Raw genomic sequence first — 20936 nt, forward strand, 5'->3', positions numbered from 1 at the left:
AACATGGTCAACAGTTCTAGAGGGATCAAGGCAGCCATCCCACCTTGGTCTAACATCACGTGAAGATTCTTTTGAATGGTAAGCAAGGAACCTCTGTGCCATTGGGGGTGGGGTGTAGGGATTGAATCCAGCATGACTGGAATCAATAACTACATTATTTTGGAAAAAGTATGACAAATGCACAATAACTCTGTTTCACAGCCTTGGACACAGATGGAGGGAGATAGACTGATAATTGTTCAATACAATAAGTTCAGAATACGGTTGCTACAAGATTGAAACTACATGGACTTGCTTCAAGGTCCAATGAACAGTGGTAATACATAATGACAATTAAAATGACAAATGTATCAAATTGCCTAAGTTGGCTGTGAGGGAACCGACTGCCATCTGCATGTAATGTGTTGGGCACAATCAGCACAATAGACCGATTTGAACGCACAAGTATGTTTATGCATTAGTTCTATGGAGAGTGCAATGAAATTCATTTGGTTATTAAAATTAGAAATCAAAGACCCATCAATTTAAGTAGGTTCCGGGACTACAGACAGCCGATTAGTCATTATTGTTGGACTGAAACGACACTTGCAAGAGCTAAATTGTAGTGCAAAAGAAAAAGGCCAGAGATTCAGATAGTTCAGCAAAAGCTGGAGCTGAACTGGCATTGCAGACTGGGTCAGTGAATTCCTTCCAAATGGTAAATCCCTCTGAAGAGACATTCACGGTGGTGGCAATGCAAGAATGAAAAGCGGTACGTGTCTATTTTATCTCAGCATAACAGCTAATGAAAGCTCTCACAAGACCCATGTCAGACTACAAACAATAAGACAGTTCTATGGCTGTTCACATTCTCTACATGCTTTTTTGGACTTGGTCAAGCTTTTTCTAAATTTGGTGGCAGATCGTTTCAAATGGAGAGAATGTTTCTTCTTTCCAATGGAGAAATAGTGTCTGAAGCAGAAGTGATCCATTCATTAAAGCCTGTTGAGACGGAGTCAGTGTCTGCGACCAAAGGGGTTGAATCTAGTGCAGAGTCGAACACGGAAGGTTTACGTTTGATCAAGTTCTGTTTTGCCCTGGATTTACGAGGTGGTTTGATGCTGCTCTTGGAAGATCAATGAAAAAGTGGCTGCTACATGGTTCATCTAAAGGAAATCCGTCATATGACTCTCCCCGACAGGCTAAACGCGCGTGATTGAGCGAGTCACTATTCCGGCATGCAAACTACAATCCCCAGGAATTTTGTAGTTCAGGCACATGCGACGAAATCCGTCATGTGACTCTCCAGTCGGGCGACGGAAAACAATTCAAATACCCGCTTCCTGTCCGTTTCGGTACCTCCCACTGACAGCCAAGACGGAGGCGGGGAGTACCGACGGACAGGTAAGGGGTTTGGGAAATCACGCTAGCTATGCTGTGAGCTCGAGTGAGCAGCCCTTGCTGAAAGGCTGTTAGCTTTGGAATGCGATTCGAGCGCATTAGAGAGCACCGCCGACACTTGTGCTCAGTAAAGGCACCCGTCTTTTAAAAAAACATAGACGGGGAAGTTTGTACTAAAGGCAGTCCGAGCACATACATCGTTTACTGAGTGCCAAACTTGTCTTTGTTCTATTTTTAACATTATTGACCCTCCCCATACCACGCTGGAATTTAAGACTGCTAAACCGAACAGGTTGGGGTAAGGGTGTGTCTGGTGAACTAACTCTAGAGAGGTCTTTCTCTTTCATGGTTTTTCTTTTTCTTTACACTCACTAGAGCGGTGCTCCATTTGTACCTGAGCTGTAGCCGGGTGAGGTGGAGAGTTCATTCCCCAGACTTTGGGTGAGTGAATACTGAGATTTATTTTGTCTATTTCCATATGGTCATTTTGACCTTTGCTATCAGATTGACTAAAAGAGCAACCAGTGACCAATATTGTTTGGCATAACATGTAATATCATGAGAGTTTTTCCTTGTGTCTAAAGCCATCTTGTTTAACTATGTGCATTCTTTTCTCAATTGTCTGTGTATGTTTTGTTCGTCCACCTGACGTTGACCATCTGGATCATTCTGTTTGGCGACCCCAGGTGATATGATTTAATCACTACAAACACTATTACCAGCAGTAGCATTTTATTGTGAAGGTCCTGATGAAGCAGACAGGCATCGCGTGAGCCTATATAATCTGCAGAAACATGTCGACCTAGATTACACCTAAGTAGTTATTTGCTAACACTACTTCGCACTGTTTTTTAACCTTGGGTGTGGGTAGGATCTTATTAAAAACTTTTTTCCACTCCTGCAACCCAATATTATTTCACTTATTCACATGCTACACATAGCATTTTCTGCACTGCTAATTTAAAAAAAAATTTTTTACCCCCTGATACCAATATAGTTTACATTATTCCATCATTGCATCCTTCAAAAACGATTAGGGCACAATCTACCTAATCCAAAGTGGAATTGATTCCACTTCCTTCTGGTGAAGGATTCCAAATGATGTAGGGCGGGACAGGACGGGTATCTGATGGGAACATATTTTTCACCATGCATACTTTGGATTCATGGATTGTATCCTAATAATAGCACATAGTTGTTTTGTTGGCTTTTCTCTCTGTTTTTTGACCCGTTGTTATTTATTGTTTTTCACTGAGCCAGGGGATTATAACAATGCAAGGTCAGTAAATATTTCCCTCACACGCCCTCTTTAATGTATTATTCATCTAAAGGATCAGCAAAGGCTTGAAGTCAGTTAAGTTCAGACACTAAGGATTCTATATATACACATAGTGTTGCCTCTAGTGGATGCGTGTGTTAGCCCAGTTGTGAGTGAAGGTTGTACAAATTAGCAAACTCTCAGATTTTGAGGTTCTCTAACTCTAACAAGCTTGTACTATCAATATGAGCAGCAACAACGATGTTAAGATATGAACCTAAAAGGCTAATAATGCCCCTACATCAGTCCTTGTACCAAATCCAAAGAATTCCACAGAGACTCAAATCTGGCCTTCTAGGAGCTTGTCAAAAATAAGACAGCATTTCTGCATAGTGGATTATTTGCCTTTACTGAAACCCTATCTTTGTTTGCTCGCTTTAGAACTCTCTGCACTTTACCCCAGCTAACCAATAGTAAAGTGCCTCTGCTCACCCTTTAAACAGGATGCCTATTCCTAATTGGTTTATTTAACTTGCATTTAGGTCCCTATTACGTAGTGTAAAAGTGCACCAAGAGCATGGAAGTTAAATGTCACATGTGGGCTATAGAACACACTGTGCCATCTACTGGTATGACAAGGAAAACTTGCATGGCTTCTTGCCTAAATGTAGGCTAACTGCTGCCTTCATAATGCTGCAGTATGACACTTAACATAAAATAAACCTTTTTGGCAGGTAAAAACTTCAATTTTACATATTAGTAAGCCAAACTTATGTGAGCATTGTGGCCTACAAGGAGGGGTTCATGGAATATATAAGTGGAACATGTAGAAAATTAATATGACCATCTCTGTACAGTGACAAGGTCCTAAAAGCCAATTGCACTGTGGCAGGCTGTAAAAAGCCAAGAACAGAATACAATACAAATACTGTATCTTGGCAAAGGAACCAGCTGAAAAAATAACTAAACCACTATTTTAATAGTTAATAAAAATCAAATTCAATGGTGCAGTCAGATTTTTTTATAAATAGCAGGGAGAAATACCTTTTGGAAATTACACTTTATCTGCCTGAACTGTCAGATGGCTAATCAACATATGCCTATACCAGTTCTCAGCCTGGTCTGAGCCTTGAATAGTTATAAAGGAGGTGTGAAATGTCTCCCAGGAGCCAGCAATGGGATGACTAAAATGGGCGGAGAGGGCTCTTCTGAGCTACACATAACATGAAGTGTGGGGTGTGGGCATCGTTTTTAGCACCAGTGTCAAATACTGCCTGACAGATCTGTTCAGCCACACGTAAAATTTGGGTCACTCTTGAGTTGGAGAAAACAGGATGCCAAAACAATCCTTGTGGATCTCCTATCTAGCTGCTGAAGGACCCTGCTTTTATCCTACAAGATGTTTGGTTGGCTCTGAGTTGTTTTGGGAGTACAATGCTTGCCTCAAACTGGCCTTTAGTGTTAGAAGTGGGAGGATACTAGGATTAACTTCGTACACTCCCCCCTCCATACACGCAACCCTCAGGGACCATTTAAGTGAGGCCGGAGACTCACCATCTTGCAACTGTGCCAATACTTGGCATTTTGGACTTGTTTGCAGTATGGAAAACAGGGACCGCTGCAAAAGTGGGTAGGGTTACTTCAGGGAACTTTCAACCCATTGTGTAAGGAGGGGCCAGGAGCCAGCTTCACTCACTAGCTTGTGTCACGCACAAATGTGCATTGTCCAGGCATCCACTTCATAACACTTTGTGGCCCTGCAAAATAATAAGAGAGAGGACTGGGCCTGCTGTCTGTGACCTGAGAGGAGTCTTGAAGGATTGGACCTGCTCCCCCTTGTACCAAGGAAGATAGGCATAAATATTGACTATAAAGCACTTTTGCACACAAATATGAACTATAGGACCATTCTAATTATATCAATTGTAGTTCTGTTTTACTTTGCAAACAGAGTCAATAGCATAGAAAACACTCCATAAGACTAAATGAAAATAGTAATAGTACAAGTACTGTGTAACAGAATTTTTGCAACCATGCACTGCGTTTAATATCAGCTTACTGGACCCTCCTGACCAAACCAAAACTTTGACCTAAACCTTACTTTTATAGATTTCTATTATATTACTGAAGACAGGCAGGTTTTAGGATCTACAAAGCACCTTGAAATGAATCGCTCCCACAATGTCCTAGAAAAATCCAAACTATAGATGCAACGTAACTGGTCAATAAAACTATCTCAGTAGTATATATACAAGCACTAATGTCACATGAAAAGTAACTCGGAAGCAGATTTATCAGTGCTGTTGTCGCATGCAAGTCAAAAGGTGGGTACAATATCATCTAAAAGACCTATTAAGAAAAATTGGACTACAACATAGATTAATATTTGAAGATGAACGAGCTTAAAAACGTAGGCAATTCCATTGCTCAAATATCAAGGTAGTAATATTTTAACACCACGATGTGTAAAATACATAGAAGCTAACTTTTAAGGGCATTGCCATGTTTCTTTCTACAAGACTGCGGAATGGGAGCAGAGGTATGAACCAGAGTACAACACTGGTCGTACACTTTTCATCCCGAAAACAGCAACTCGCAGTGCTTTACAACTCTATTGGTCTCTTTTAATAATTCCAAAGCCCCTTACAATGTGGTTTAAAAGAGGGATTTTGTGATTCGAAGTGTATGAGAACATGTTAAGTGTTAAATAATAATTATTTTTTAAACTAAAAACAAAAATGTGATTAATCTAAGACAGACATTATGGATTGGGATGATTATGACTCTGAACATTTATAGTTGGATTTCTGGGAAGTCACTCAACATACTGCTGTTCTGTAATTAAAATAGTTTATACTTGAAGGGATAAATGGCATATGCTCTTAAACCAGGATTCCATTTGGAATTCTTACAACCCTGGTTTTGCATGGATTAATGAACTCACATTACTATGTGATATAAAAATGGTTTAGAAAGTGCTATCCACATTTTTGGGGACTGTATTTCAAGGTTTTATAATCAAGTTGGATTCTATGTCTTCACACAAAAAGTAAAATGTACTACAAAAAAACATATTACGAACATTCACAGGTATTTGAAATCTGACCAGCTAGAGAGTACCACTGATAAATTTTAATGTATGTGATCTTCTAGCTTGAGGTCTTCTTTTTCCAATATCCATGTCCAAAAACATGTTAGTCCACACGAGACCCAAGACAAACATTAAGGGAGAACAAACCGCACTAAGGATTCTTCCAACCTTTAAAAGGCACTTCTCATGTGGTCACTACGCTGTACTAGTGTATAATACGCACACAGAAACCCTGGATCTCACACTTGGGAAAATAAGGGAATAGAGATACCACTCTAATTGTAACTCAGGTAACCTAATGCACAAGTTACTACTTGTGTAACAATATATCTGTAAGAGACATTAGTTAGTGATCGATTCCTTACCTTAGAATATCCCCAGGCGTCAGACTGGATCAGAAAAGATTTGTCAGCAGTACCCCTGTGCGTCAGTAGGCAGCGTTGTGCAGCTCTGAGATGACGTCACGGAGACTACTTAGGCGCCACCCTTGCACGCTGACGTCAGTTCTGTACACAACTTTCCGCGCCAGGAACGCAGTGCCATGCAAGAAACTGACCACTGGTGCCATGAAACTAGGGTCCTGAAAGGGATGACCTTAACCCTAGAAATCAGTTCGCAGAACGGGGAGCATGGGTGGGGCGGTAAGGAATCTATCACTAACTAATGTCTTTTACCGATATTTCGTTACACAAGTAGTAACTTGTGCATCTGAAAGAGACACGTAAGTGATAGATTCCTTACCTTAGAATAAATACCCCAGCAATACCAACCCCGGTGGTGGGTCTGCGAACAATTTTACACCAGGATGTCACAGAGAACAGAACGGCCAAAGAAGCCGTCTCTCCGGACTTGACTGTCAAGGCAGTAATGCGTGGAAAACGTGTGGAGCGAGGCCCACATAGCTGCCTGACAAATGTCCTGCAAGGGAACGCCGCGTCCCAAAGCAGTAGTCGCTGCCGTTGCCCTGGGAGAATGGGCACGCAGCCCCACAGGAGGCTCCTTCTTGGCCAACGAGTAACCTGCTTTGATGCACAGAACAACCCACCGAGAGATGGTGCGTTTGTGTACGGGCCGACCTTTTTTGGCGCCCACGTAGCCAACATTGAGCTGGAACTGTTGTGGACGCTTCAAATAGAACGAGTGCTCATGTTTTGGGTGGAACCTCTTCTGAAGGATGAAGAGGCGGAAAGAAGGTGGACAAAGTGATGGAAGGGGCACACTAAGTGCTACCCTTGTGAAAGTAGAGAGCTACTGCCCTTACCTAGAGTTAAGTGACAATTGTGGTGGGGGCAACATACCAGTGTTGTGCTCAATAGTAGCAGAAATGTGAACAGGCCTTTTTACCGGTGTCACTGGGGTTGGGCCTACTGGCCCACTAGTGTAAAGTTACGTGGTTGTGTACTTACCTCACCCTTGGCCTGCATGGACTGTGTGTAGCGTCTGACAGCGAATGATACTTGTGTGTGAGAGCTGGGTTGCACAAGTGTTCCTGTTGATTGTACGTAACATGGAGGCTGGGGAGTTCCATTTTGTAGGTGAGGACTGCAACTCTCAGCCAAGAAATGTATCTTGCTGAAATTCATGAGAGCAAGGGTAGGACACAACCACTGATGGCAGAGGAAAAGTGCATCCTCTGTCAATATAAAAGGGCTGTTTGATTCCAGGAAGTCAGTGAGGCCTGGGCTCATTGTCAGGAAGATAGTGGGACAGTTACGTTGGGCACTTCCGGGAAATCTTGAAAGAGAGGAAGGTTTAGTTCCTTGAGCCTTTATGGGGAATATTTCAGTGGAGGCTGACAGCCAGGTGTGATCCATAGTTACTCCCTTGGCCTACGTTTTGGGCCACTCAGAACTGGAGCCATTGCTGTTGTGGCAGACTGTCGCTTTGACAAAGGCCAGTGAAAAGGAGAGAGCAATCTAAGGGACCTGACCCCAACACAAATTCCAAAGGCAGGCATTAAATAACATTTGTGTCTGAATTGGACTATAAAGGTGGGAGGATGAGCAACATCCTTGGTTGAACAATACCGGCTCATCAGGAGAGGGAAGATCGCCAAGACTTCTTGCTACTAGAATCAGGACTGGGGACCAAGATCTGCCAGTCTCCAGCTGAGTGAGGGACCATCACTTAGGATGTTAAGAGCACTTGCCTTGAAACTGGAGCACTAGCCCTCTGCCTTCTTGCCAACACCAGAGCCTCCTATGAGGATAAGTGTCGATGGTCTGCCTGCCAAGACAAGAGGCCCCTATGAGGAGGAAGAGTGTGTCTGGAAGGAGCGAGGTACAAAAAGGATCCTGTCGAGCGGATCCTGGTGAGCGAAGTGTGAAATGCCCAGTATAGTCGGGAACATTGCAGGATGGGCAGTCCGCCTGATCATGCAGAAGCTAGGGCCGTCGCCTCAGCATGTGAATGCTGTAGCCGGTAACCCTGTGTACCAAAAGGAGACCACAGTGAAGTGTGGGCAATCGCCGGTGTACGGCCAGTAATCGAACATCCCATGTGCCAGGAGGGAGGGGGCGAGGGGGACACGGAAGTACTGTCATAGTCTGTGACCACGTGCGCCAGGAGGTGGCTTCCATGAAGACAAGGCAGTCGCTAATGAGGAAGTTCGCCACCCAGTGTTTCAGGAAGGGGGTCACCATGAAGTGTGGGCCATTCACCTGTGAGAGCGCTGTAGTCAGTGGCATCTTAAGACCAAGGGGGCCACCATGACGTTTGGGCCATTGCCTGTGGGAGCCCTGACATCGGTGACCCCTATGTGTCAGTACAGGCCCACTGTAAAGTGGGGGCCATCGCTGGTGTAAAACTGGCAGCCTGTGAGCCAGTGTGCCTGGATGGGGGCCATGATGAAGTGTGGGCCATCAATAGTGAATGACCGGCGGTCAGTTACCCCGTGTGCCAGGAGGCGGCCACCGTGAACTGTGGGCCATTGCCCAAGTTCCTGTGGTAGTTGATAACTGCGTGTCCCCCATTAAGACAAGGCTGTTGCCCATGAGGGAGGTGACTACACCCTTTTTTTTTTTTTAAGAGTTTTATATAGCGCAAACTTGACCCAAATCGGGTATCAGAGCGCTTTACATAGCACCAGCTGCAATACATGAGAACACATTCATTATTTGTTAGGCACAGGGAGATTAAGCGATTTGCCCAGAATCGCAGGATGTTCAGCGTCATTGCCGAGACTCAGACCCGGTTCCCCAGATTCGAGGTCGACCGCCCTAGCCATTAGGCCAACTCTTCTCCCCACCTTTGTGCCCGGATGGGACTCTGTGGAGAAAGGGCTGTTGTCGAGGAAGCTTCAGAGAACACTTACTGATTGCTCCTGAAGCGGTGGGAGGAGGCCCTATGCATAATTGGGGAAAGACCGCAAGAGGCCGCAGACCTTAGGAACAGGGAGACCGGAGCTCATGAAGGAGCCCCCTGGTACTTCTGGATTCAAAATGATGCCAACGGGGCAGGTAAAACTGTTCCGTGCCATAGTGGGCGCAAAAGACTTGCACAAATTTATCGTAGAGGCACAAGTGAACTCTTAAGACAAAGCATAAACTTTGGTGTAAGTGGGACTAGCTTGGACTGCTTCTTGGAGGCGCCTCCATTATGTAAATGGAAAATAGCCACTCCTACTAGAAGGGACAGCAGAACTAGGAAATCCTGCCCTGGAGAGGGCCAGCCTAAAACCCTAAGAAGGCTGTGTGGATTAATCAGTAAGTTGTACAGCTGTGTGTGTTTACATTAAATATTCCTTTTTCCATAAATGATAGTATTTGACTTGACAAATATTTCAGCTACTGTTTGTATGTTGAGTTATAAGGTTGTGTAGCCTAGCACCCACCTCACCATGACGAGCCTTTGACTGCTCGACCTGAGCGACCTCGGAGAGTCAAGTGCTGCCTGGGGTAGTACTTGGCCCAATTATTCAGGACTCCTAGTGGGTTGGGCCCCAAGACATCAGGAGTAACAGTCCTCAACACCCAAGCTGGGCCCATTAACTTCTGTTTGCCCCCTGGCCCTCTGAAAGGGGTTCTGACATACGCTTACTCTGCTTGCAACCCAAGCAGGTCAGGACGAACCCTGTCCCACTGGTAGCACAGAGACCATGGGGTGAACCTGATGAGTGTTCCACAAATACAAGATGCCCCCAGTGACTGTAAACAGCTGATGGAGTGGCAAGCGTGGCTTGAAACCAGAGCACTGGAGTTTAAGATGATTAGATCGAAAAGTTCTTAAAGCTTTGGGATTAGGCCGACATAAGAGAAGCATGTTCGACGTCATATTGTCTGGTAAAAAAAAGAAATGGTATGGTAGCACATACGAGCAAGGACAAGAGCATGCTGCATGCACACACTCTGTGCCAAGGTGCACACAGTTTTGTATTAAAACCACTACAGATGACGATGTGGCATTCCTGCCAGAACTGCCGACTTTGGGACTGACAAACAAGGTTCTAGTTTCAGCGCCTGCTCAACATCATGTGACTCTGGGCAAATTACTTGATTTGCCTGTGCCTAATAAAAACAAGCATTTACAATGCAACGGTTTCGCCTTTGACAAAGTTAGACCTATTGGCATTGTAAATGACAAATTATGTGTTGGTTTAGAAAACAGATAAATAAATGGCATTGTCATTTACAATGTCAATAGCTTAATCTTTCGCAAATGCGGCAGTATCTCAGACCATGGCCCGTTTCATGGCGGAGCGGTCGGTAGACGGAGGGTAGCATCAATGCCTAGGTTGGTTCAGGTTTTTGCATACTCTTGAATATAAATTCCCAGGAGCAGGACGACGCGGTACTTGCGAAGGGTGTCACAGCTTTCCTGTAGCTAAGGGTCAGCCGGTGCTGCTGGGGAAAAGGGGCGCATCTCAAAGGCAGGGGTGTCAGTGGGAGCGAACAGAAGTGACAGAGACACGCCACTACCTGGCGCCCCCTACTGATCTGGGGCCCCATGAGATCAGGGTACCTGTAAGGTCCTAGAAAAGTCTGAGGCCAAGTATTGTACCCTAAGTACCACTGATCTCTATCACGCAGGCATGTCTCAAAAGCGCCTAGATACAGTACGTTAAGCAGTGCGCGCTACATAAACAGGAACAACAGTTAAACACGGACTTGAACGAGCGGTAATTTTTAGTATGGTGTAAAAAGCGCGGCCGACGCGCGAGGTGCACAAATACAAGCTAATAGGCCGAAGGTCACAAGGAATCTCCCGCCAGGGCAGGCCTCGGGGTGTCCGGGGTGGCAGAGGAGAACTTTGGGCTCCGGCAGATACCACATATGGAGGGGTGGGAGGGCCAAGGATGCCATAATCTGTGTCCATGGCCTCCCTAAAGGGCTATAAAGATAATACGGTCTTCAAAAAGAGGCTCTGCGACCGCCGCTGTATAAGGCACCCCACAGGACTGCCGAGGCCCTCCGTGGACCCGAGTGTAGCGGGGCGAGGGGTCTCACCCCAGGGTCAGGATGATTGGCGACTCGGTGCTACGGGGAAGGTCATGAAAGGTCTGGCGAGGACCGTACATACAAGGCGGTGGGAGGTGTCCTCTTGCCGCAGGAATAACCCAAAGTGGGCACCGACAAACTGGCACGGAACAAAACGCTTTTTTATTTATATCAAGTTTAGGTATTCGGCCCAGCGCTATCCTTCAGGGCCAGCGAGCGCTTTAAAGAGAACGTTTTTAAATTGTGAAGAGCAGTAGCTCAAGTTAAGCATCGGCCAATGCTCTGTTGACCGGACGCCATTTTTCGATGGGAATTTCGAGTGCCCTGGGTTGCTATGCATGCACCGCTGATACGAAGAGATCTCATAAGCATTTCTTGCATCCTCTGCAATAGTCCTCTGGCTCTTTTGTTCCGTGATGTGCAAGATTGGAATGTGCGTTGAGCCCACAAACTGCGGAGCTTCTCAGGCAAGCTACTGCCCCGCCGCCATCTTCAGAGAAACGACGAAAACAAACCTTGACGACAAAAAAAACAAAAAAAAAACGCCCACAGCCGCATGACGTTTTCAAAGGGGCGGAAAGGGGAAGAAAAAATCGTCGGACCGCCCACCAATCGCCTCAGGAAATGACGGACAGTTCCCTCTTCCAATGGCTAGCCTCCATTTATGGAGCTAGCCAATGGAACAGAGAGGCGGAACAAAGCCACACAGTGTAAGACATAAGATTTCGCTCTGCGCGAAAGGCTGCTGCGCAGCTTTCGACAGGCGAAACCTAAAAATGAGACCTTGTGTAGCTGGTGTTCATTTAAAGATCTTCAATACCATCAGTCAAGTTTGCGCTATATACAACTACAAATAAAGAAAAAGCTGTTTCTGTTCCTACCACTAGGTGGCAGGGATTTCCAAGGTTTGAGTACGGGCTGCAGCCCAACATAAGAGCACTCGGCAACTTAACACAATATAGTCCAGTTGTCTGCAACCAGTCGATTGCCAGCTACCAGTGGTTGTCACACACCTTCAGAGTAGCTCACAGCCTTGAGTTTATTTTCAAATAAGCACAAGGTCACATTATCCTTTTAAAGTTAAAGGAAAGCTGTGTTTATTTTACATTATTATCATCAAGCTGCAGATAAGAAGACTTGATAATGAGCAGTGCACACTCAGATTTATGACTCAGGCTGGGGCACAGGGGTAAATAACTGAAGCACTGAGGTATTTAACTCTTCAATAAAATTCCTTGTCATGTCAATATTAGAGCTGTGAACAAAATTATGTTTCTGAATGCTTTTAAATGGGAGAACATTTAAATGAAAAGTTACCTTAATGATTAAGTTATCTCTTCATTTTAATTTTCTCCCATTTAAAAGTGTTGCATTTACAAACAGCAGGCCTCTTGCTCCCAGTGACAAGTAGACACTGTGCCATAAGAATAACAGAAAAATGCTGCCATTTTAAATAAATGAAAGAAATTTAAAGGTAGAAAAATGTTTCATATTATGAACATTTTTGCAGAACATTTTTCTGCACTTTAAAGTTCTCCCATTTAAAAAGAAAATGTGTATGTTTGTGTTATACATGTAACAGTGACACATATGGTGAAAGGTATGTCCTGTACTGCAAGTACATATGACACAGGCTCTCATTCATCCATAAGAATATATCTCCTTCATACACACACGTTTATACATCCACAACGACCACTCTCTCACTGACACACATGACAGCCAGCCCTCTCATAGTGCCGCTCGTCAAAGTATTTTGTTCAAACAATATTATCAGGCTCTATGGACATTAGGCTTAAAGTCAATGAAGCTGGGAGTGGGGGAGTCTGGTACCAATGCGAGAGTTATTTAGGCTCAGTAGCTCATAATGATGTGCACTGATCAGAAGTAGCTCTCACTAATAATAATTGGAAGGACACAGGTGAAGCCTCTTTCCCCCCATTGGCTCAATTGGATATCAAACCTTAGAGGTGCCGATAACATAGCGCTTGCCTCTACACCATGGCGTCCCCCACATAGGAAACTATGGTCCTCACTCGATGCTCACTTCGACCTTTTCAAGCCTGCGTGATTGTCTGATGTTCACATGCACCTCTCTCGATAGCGCCCTTTCAGTACCGCATAATTTTAATTGCTGATGCATACTTTTTCACAGAATTTCTTGCTCCCCTTCCCAAGATGCTGGTCTTAATAGATTGTACGATTATTTCGCACCTCTTGTTGTTGTGACACCTTCACAGTGAACTGATGCAATGTCTAATTTCCTTAGTTTCTTTATTTACTTCATCCTCCTTTTGTTTTCGTTTTGCTTTCGTCAATATTTGAACCATGCCTGATATATGCTCATGACTGTAATGCTCTCTGATACTCTCTCAATAAAATTTTTTTGTGAAATGAAAAAAGAAGTAGCTCTCACTACAGAAAAGATCGGAGACCCCTGATATAGACCCTCTGCAATTCCTAGTCACTTGCATAAACCTTAATTTAGTTTTCAAGGACATAGCCAGACAAAGGACACTTTAGGGTAAATGTAATATCCTGAACCATTGGATGCATTTATTCAGAATATAAGATGCAACTGGTGAGCCCTCGAGACCCAGGATGGATAACTATGGACAACACTTGAGAGGATTATCATTTTCCTTTAGTATCTTTCCACTGCTGAGGTCCCTTAAAAACAGATTTGAAAACACTGGACATCAACAGATATTGTCTGCGGTTCTAAGTCAAGACTGAAGTTTGTGAAGAGACAGCCACGCAGCTTTTAAATCTAGAATAAGTCTCAAAGTAAAGGTATCCCTTAGTGGAGCATTTCTTCCAATCACCTTGTCACAAAGTAGAATATTTTGCTGCAAAGAGTAAGATCATAGCAAGCTCCCTTTGGTAAGCCTCACCTCACTTAAATTTGCAAGAAAGCTTGGCGGCAACCAGTCTGCTCTGTGAGAATCACTTTCAGCAAAGAAATGTCAGAGCACATAACTCTGGCAAATGACACAAACAATGGGCACCATAGTAAATCAAATGAAGGGCTCTAAGGTCCTCGTGTGATAATATTCACCAGGATAGCCTACTGAAGATTGCTCAGAGAGCTGAGCTCATGACAGAAACATGCCACTTTTTCCAATTTGGCCACACACAAGTGAACTCCGAACACAGCCCAGACATGAAATGGAATAGCATCCTAGGTAACTGACAGAATAGGTTAGAGAGATAGAATCTATTCTTTCCCTGATCATAGCTAAAGACACATACACAAGCAATTAAACAGACGAGATTTACTGTTTTTCAACATGCTCTCTTTCACATATCCTAGGACAAGTTCCTAAGAATTTGTTTTGAATACTCACCGGTTTTCAAATTAGCACCCTACGAATGTTGGTTATTGCACTGCTGATTTTCTAAGCAGATTTGTAAATCCTTTACTACATTGGCAGTACAAATAAAAAACCAGGGCTAAGAATACAATTTAATACTTAGAAAATACTTTAGTTTTGCCAACTACCCAAATGCCTTTAAAATTAATTGCATTGTAACTGCTTCAAAGCAGTTTTGCTATTCGTTTGCAGTACTTGCAAATGAACAGGATATATTTACAGGCCAAGTTAATTTGTATACCTTATCAATATTTACATAATTCATACTAGTAAATGTGCTTTATAAATTTGAACATTAATATTGCTGACACACCTCACAAACCAGTATGATTTCTGTACAAAAGACAATAATGCACACGCTGGTGAATCACAAAGACATCAGTATAAAAGCAAATGCAAATTACTAAGCTACACATCAACAGCCATAAAAAGACCACAGAGTATATCCTTTGCAGAATATACTTCAATTTTTAGATTAATATGGTACGTGAATGTCTGCATAAAATTCAGGTAGGTTAGGAGTGAAACATCAAACTCAGAGTTGTTAAAACATCACATTATAGAGACATGGAGCACAAGAATACATCGAAGAAAAGCAAGTTGTGAAATAACAGGCATTTGTTAAGAAAAGCTCAGAAGTGCATTAGTTCTGGTGAGAGATATATGAGCAGCAGCTCTTACGAGATGTTGACCCCATTCTGTAACTATGGGCTGTCCATATACTGTCATAGTCAGAGTCTTCGGAGAGGTCTGAAGGCTCCAAGCGAGAAAGACTACTGCGACGACCCAAGGAATCAAGACTTGATTGGTCATCATCAGCCAAGACGTGATTATGCATCAGGTCAGTGCCTTGCCATGCTAAGGATGTATATGGGTGGAATGAAATGGAGAAGGCGAAGAGGAGAAGGGTGATGTAAAGGAATAGCAACAATAAAAAAATAACGTAAAACAAAACGCAAACAATGATGGGAAGAGAAGGAAGAGAGAAAATATTGTTAAAAGGACACCAACAGATTTAGATTTCTAATTTTCAAGTGAGTTCTAGTCAGAAATTATTTTTAGTTTGATTTATTGGTAACCTATAAAGCAGGCAAGTGACAATTTTTGCTTCAATCGAGAAAAATGTATGAATGAATGTCCATTAGGTATGGTTTTACCAATTCTTCTCTTTGCCAATGGATGTTTCACCAAACCTTTTCAAACCAATACATTTTCATTCACATGTAGCCTGCTTTATAAGAAATACAGGGCCTCCACTACCTATCTTTTGAATAAGAGCCACTGATGCATACTTACATGTAATCTTGTGGACTGATATTTTTAGGAAATAAATATGTCTGTATTGCAGAACAAGACAATACTGATGCACAAGTTTCAAAGAGATCAATTTTCACAATCACTCTTAAAATAGGCTGGTTATATGTGAAAGGATTACATTCAAATTACAGGCATTCTAACATGGACATCGATTTCAAAATCAAGCTAGCTGCCAATTCTCTAAGAGCTTTCTGAAGAAGCAGGTTTAGGTGAAAACTATGCTTAAAAGTGCTAAAAGATGGTGTAAACTTTTTTTGAGGGGTGTAGGGATGCAGACGAGGGAGGGGTGATGGAGCAGGAGAACGGAGGGGTTTTGGAAGTGTTCTGCAGGGGACGCCAAGAAAGCAAAGACAAGTAATGCTAAGAGAGCTACAGACCTTAATATATTGGAAGCTGTCCAATTGGCTAGCAGAAGCAAATTATCAACAGTTGTATTTTAGAGCAAAAAGAAAAGACAAGTGTTTACTATGCGAGTGCATGAAAGCACTTGTAAGGCATATCATGCCTTAAATCTTTAGTTCTCCAGCAGGCTAAAAAAAAAAGCAGATTAAGAGCTCTATTTTTAGTGTCAAATTAATGTAACAAATGTAATGAAAGGCGTGAGTCATTAGCCAGCTAGGCAGTAACTGTTTGATCTAACACAGTAACCGACTGATCCTGGAAGATAAATACAAATATATAAACCTATTTAGAGATCATAGTATCTTTGAAATTTTTTTTTATTTCAGTCAGAGATGTTAACTCGCTTATATCTTTAGTATGTGCTGAGTTTTCTTGAATATAAAAAATGAAAAAGAAAATGTTTGAATTGAACGCAATTCCTGTTCAACCAAAAACAAAGATTTTCTTAAAAAAAAATTAAAAAGAGCTCTATCAAAGATAACTCCAGATTTAAGCTGCAAAAATAAAATAATTAACAGTGTAAGAACACAGACAACTTTATCAAGATTGTTGAAAAACCCACAGGGAAAGGGAAGTCACAGATGCGTTCCAATGTATTTAAACACTGGTCTCTTAAACTAGATCAAATGTTGGGCAACCTTCAAAACGTTTTCACCTTCTTGCCACTTAAGAAATATCTGATCTTATCTGTTAATCTAAATAACTGAAAGGGACATTGTTGTTACAAATCTTACTCATCATCAGTGTGGTAGAGACGAACACATTCTGGAAAAGTAGAAGAAAGGTCCCTGTGACAACACTTACCCATGAAGCAAAAATTATTTTTACTCTTTTCTGTCTGCTATTTCTTATGGAGGGGTAACATCACTATTCAGAAGAGAGAAGTCTAAAATAGGCCAGACAACTGCCCTATAATCACAACTCATAAGTATTTCTTGAATGCCATAGTCATTTGAAGTAAGTGGCAAAAGTAGATTATTTTCACCACATGAGTGGGTTTCATATGTTAGACACACCTGTAGGTTGGATTGTATAAAGGGGTCTGCCAAAAGGATAAAAATGTGGGATCCACTGCATGCTAATGATACACAGGTGAAAGCCGACCATGGGGGAAACTGCATCACTATGGCATCTCAAAACCGTCCAATGATTAAGACGGACCTCAAAAATTAAGGAGGCTGGTGATGCCGAGCAGAATCTCCCTCATATATGGTTTGAAGGAGGCCCAAATGACAAAGAGACCAAGCTATTTGGGATATTCGCTACCCGTTAGATCGCTCCCATCTTAGATCTTGGGCATGTGTCATGTATGAGGACAAGTTAATAAAATACATTTTAAAAGTTGATTATTTTGATATAGGCGCCTTGTTGAAATAGTTACTTACCGTCGGTAATGCCATTTTTGGAAGCAACTATCTAACCGTAAATTCTTCACCTTAGAATACTCCCCATGCGTCACACTAGATCCAGAAGGTGGTGATTGGCTCAGCGTCAGAAGTGATGTTGTGGTGGCCATATAAGCACCACACTGGCAGTATCTTTTGTGACTATTTCTGTGCCAAAAACGTAAAGTCACATAAAAAACAATGTTTTGACCAGTAAGCAGTATTTAATGAGATCTGTAGAGTGAAGAGCTCTGTTCACAGAGCTGGGAGGATAGGTAGGTCAGCGAGGAATCTGCAGTTGCACAGAATCGCTACCACAACAGGAGTTACTGGAGGTAAGTAGCTTGTTGATTTGATAGACTTGTAACCTTAGAACAAGATACCAAGGTAATACCTCACCAAAGGTGGGTCTGCAAACTGGTTCAAATGAGAAAATCTTGGAGAATCGAATGGCAAAATGCCTGTCATAATAGGCTTAACAAACCAAGCAGTAGTGCTTCATGAATATGCGGAGGGATGCCCACATAGCGGTTTGGCAGATATCCAGAACAGGTACCTTCTGTGCCAACACAGCAGTGGTGACCTTGATGGACTGGGACAGCAAGCTTTTAGAAAGCTGCTTCTTAGCTAACGCGTAGAAAAAACTTAATGCGGAGTACAATCCTTAAAGGTGGTCCGCTTCTGTACAGCCTTGCCCTTTTTCGCTCCAGTGTCCCCGACAAAGAGCTGAACGTCCACAAGAAGGCCCTTACTGCAATCAATGTAAAAGGAAAGAGCTCTATTTGGGTCCAGGTGATGGAGTCTCTCCTTCTCCTTAGAGGGGTGAGGGGGTACACAAAAAGTATGCAGAGATGCTCTGGCCAACATGAAATAGGGGGAAACTTTCAGCAAAAAAGAGGCACCCGTACGAATAACCAGTTTGCCAGGGAAAATGCTGGGGCATGGAGGTAGAACAGAGAGCTTTAAGTTTGCTGATCCGTCTGACCTAAATAATGGCCACAAGAAAGGCTGTTTTAATGGGTAAGAGCTACAGAGAACAGCTGTGTAGAGCCTTGAAGGGGGATCACATGAGAAACGTGACAACCAGATTAATGTCCTGCTGGGGCACCACAGAAGGGGTACGAGGAAACAAGTGTTACAAACCTTTCGGAAAATGAGTTACAACATGAGACTTTGCTGTCAGATACAATGAGTCTTTGGCTACAATTATGTCTTGATCTGATGTAATCATTGCTTCACGAAGGGTGCTTTGAAAATGTTGTTTTTGTACAAATTGATCAATTAATTCCAAAGTTCCAGATTTTAACAATTTAGTAGAACTGTGGAACAGGCAACCATTGTTCCTCATGTAAGTGCGAAAATTCCCTTTCTTCATATGGATTTCATCAGGTGTTTTTTTGCTTCCCCTAAGACTGTGATAGTAAAGGGAGGGTAGAGTTGAATCTTGGCATCTGTATAGCAGAATACCGAGGTGCTAGTGAGTCTCGTCCTGCATCATTTCCTGAAAGGCGGAGGAACTAGAAGAGGCTAAGTTTTTCCTACTTTTGGGGTTTTGAAATAGGAATAGTTCAGTAGTGTTTTCAGCCAAATGTAAAACACTAATTTGGCTAACTGGAACTGTTTTTGAAACAAAACAAAACAAAATTAGGGGTAGTAGAAAATATTGCCTCTTGCTAGCATGCTTCCAACACATTAAAATGTTTTTTTCCAATGTTGTTCCAGGGAATCACGCAAGAATCGGGGATATTCAATTTGTTTACGGATATCCGAGAGAATCCCATGACTGAGAACATGCACTCACAGTTTCAGCACTTTTTTTGCATTCCACCCACCTTGAGAGGTACCACTATTCTTTTGTTGGTGATATTTTTTCATACTGAGTTGATATTAGCACATCACTGGTGTTTTAGAATGCATCACTAATATGATTCCAAGTAATATCTGTACATATGCAGTAGCAGGGCAGATATACAATAATCACTGTCAACCTCTAAACGAGCCCATCAATATTTGGGGAAATGTGTTGGTATTTGCAACTAAGTAAGCAATCGGACTTTGGTAATTGCAATATTTAAGTTTAGACAACGCCTACAGCATGTACCCCATGAAAGGCACTGCAATGGAATTGGCCACATTACCTCTAAAAACAATCAAAACTACTGGGACTTTCTCATTATACTACTAAAAAGAGACATTTCAGAGATATGTCATATGCTGGGAACTCTGCATCTATACAACAGTAAAACAAAGATGCGTATTATTAAAAAAAAGCTCTTCAACACCTCATCGGAGGTAACAACCGCTACATAATTGCAAACCCTTCCCTCTTCTATTCCTCCACTATCATTTTCAACCCAATAACAGACTAACATTTCCACCACTCAAATACATTTCCTATTTCCCTATACTAATTCTCCACTAATCCTTTTTGGGCTCCGAAGTAGCGTACTACTTTCCGAAAAAGTGATTCAACCCCTCGTCGGGGGTAGTAAGCGCTATAGAATTACTATTACAATATGTAAAGGGAAATAATTGCTTTTCATAGCAGGAGCATCATCCTGCTCTCCTTGTTCCTCTCCCCTACAGGAAATAATGCAAGAAAAAGTCACTCACTGGCACCACAGAACTCCGTTATGAAGCTGCCAAGATTCAAGTCTGTCCTCAATTCACTAACACAGTTTTAGGGGAACCAAATGAAAAACATTTGACAAAATCCATACTGAGAAAGGGAATTTTTGACCTTGCAATAGGAACAAGAGTTAAGGTGAGAATGTTTTCTAATATTTAAGTATCCAAACGAAAGATGATACACACCTTAAACATGCTTTGGCAGTACCCTTTTTTAGACAAGACCAGATTCCTTCACAAGAGTATACTCAAAAACAGTATGCTGCAGAAACTCATCACATCCAGCTCCACTTGTATTCCATCTTTCAAAGGACAGGTAGACCACAAGATCCAATGTAAATGTACACACTTTTACCTATGACTGAGAACCTCTTGGAAGAATCCACAGAGGTAGGAGAGAGAGAGAGAGAGAGAGGGAGATGAGAGAGAGAGAGAGAGAGAGCGAGATCATTTGAACCCAGAAAAAAAACCTCACACACACAGAGGCCACAGAGTGTTCCTGTTTTTTGCTTGCGAGTACAGACACAGAGCCTTAGCAAAGACGTATTTTGCAGGGTTACATTCTTCAAATCCTGAATTAAAAATCGTCTGATAACTAATGTTGTAGATGGTTTCACTCTTATTTTGAAGACTGTGAAGCCCTCATGCAAGTCTTGTATGGATTCC

General features: G+C 42.5%; 1 protein-coding gene across 4 annotated transcripts in view; it reads right to left on the reverse strand.

Moving 5' to 3' along the window:
- ARHGEF7 (Rho guanine nucleotide exchange factor 7) overlaps window positions 1-20936 on the reverse strand; it is a 951496-nt gene that overhangs the window by 151886 nt on the left and 778674 nt on the right. For 2 of the 4 annotated variants that reach the window (XM_078657528.1, XM_078657530.1), the window contains one exon: window positions 15220-15396. The exons of the other annotated variants lie outside the window; for them this stretch is intronic. In XM_078657528.1, coding sequence (XP_078513654.1) covers window positions 15220-15396 — 177 coding nt within the window. The remainder of the gene's footprint in view (window positions 1-15219; window positions 15397-20936) is intronic. 4 annotated transcript variants of the gene reach the window in all.

The sequence above is a fragment of the Lissotriton helveticus genome, chromosome 8, assembly GCF_964261635.1.
Source record: "Lissotriton helveticus chromosome 8, aLisHel1.1, whole genome shotgun sequence".
NCBI lineage: Eukaryota > Metazoa > Chordata > Amphibia > Caudata > Salamandridae > Lissotriton > Lissotriton helveticus.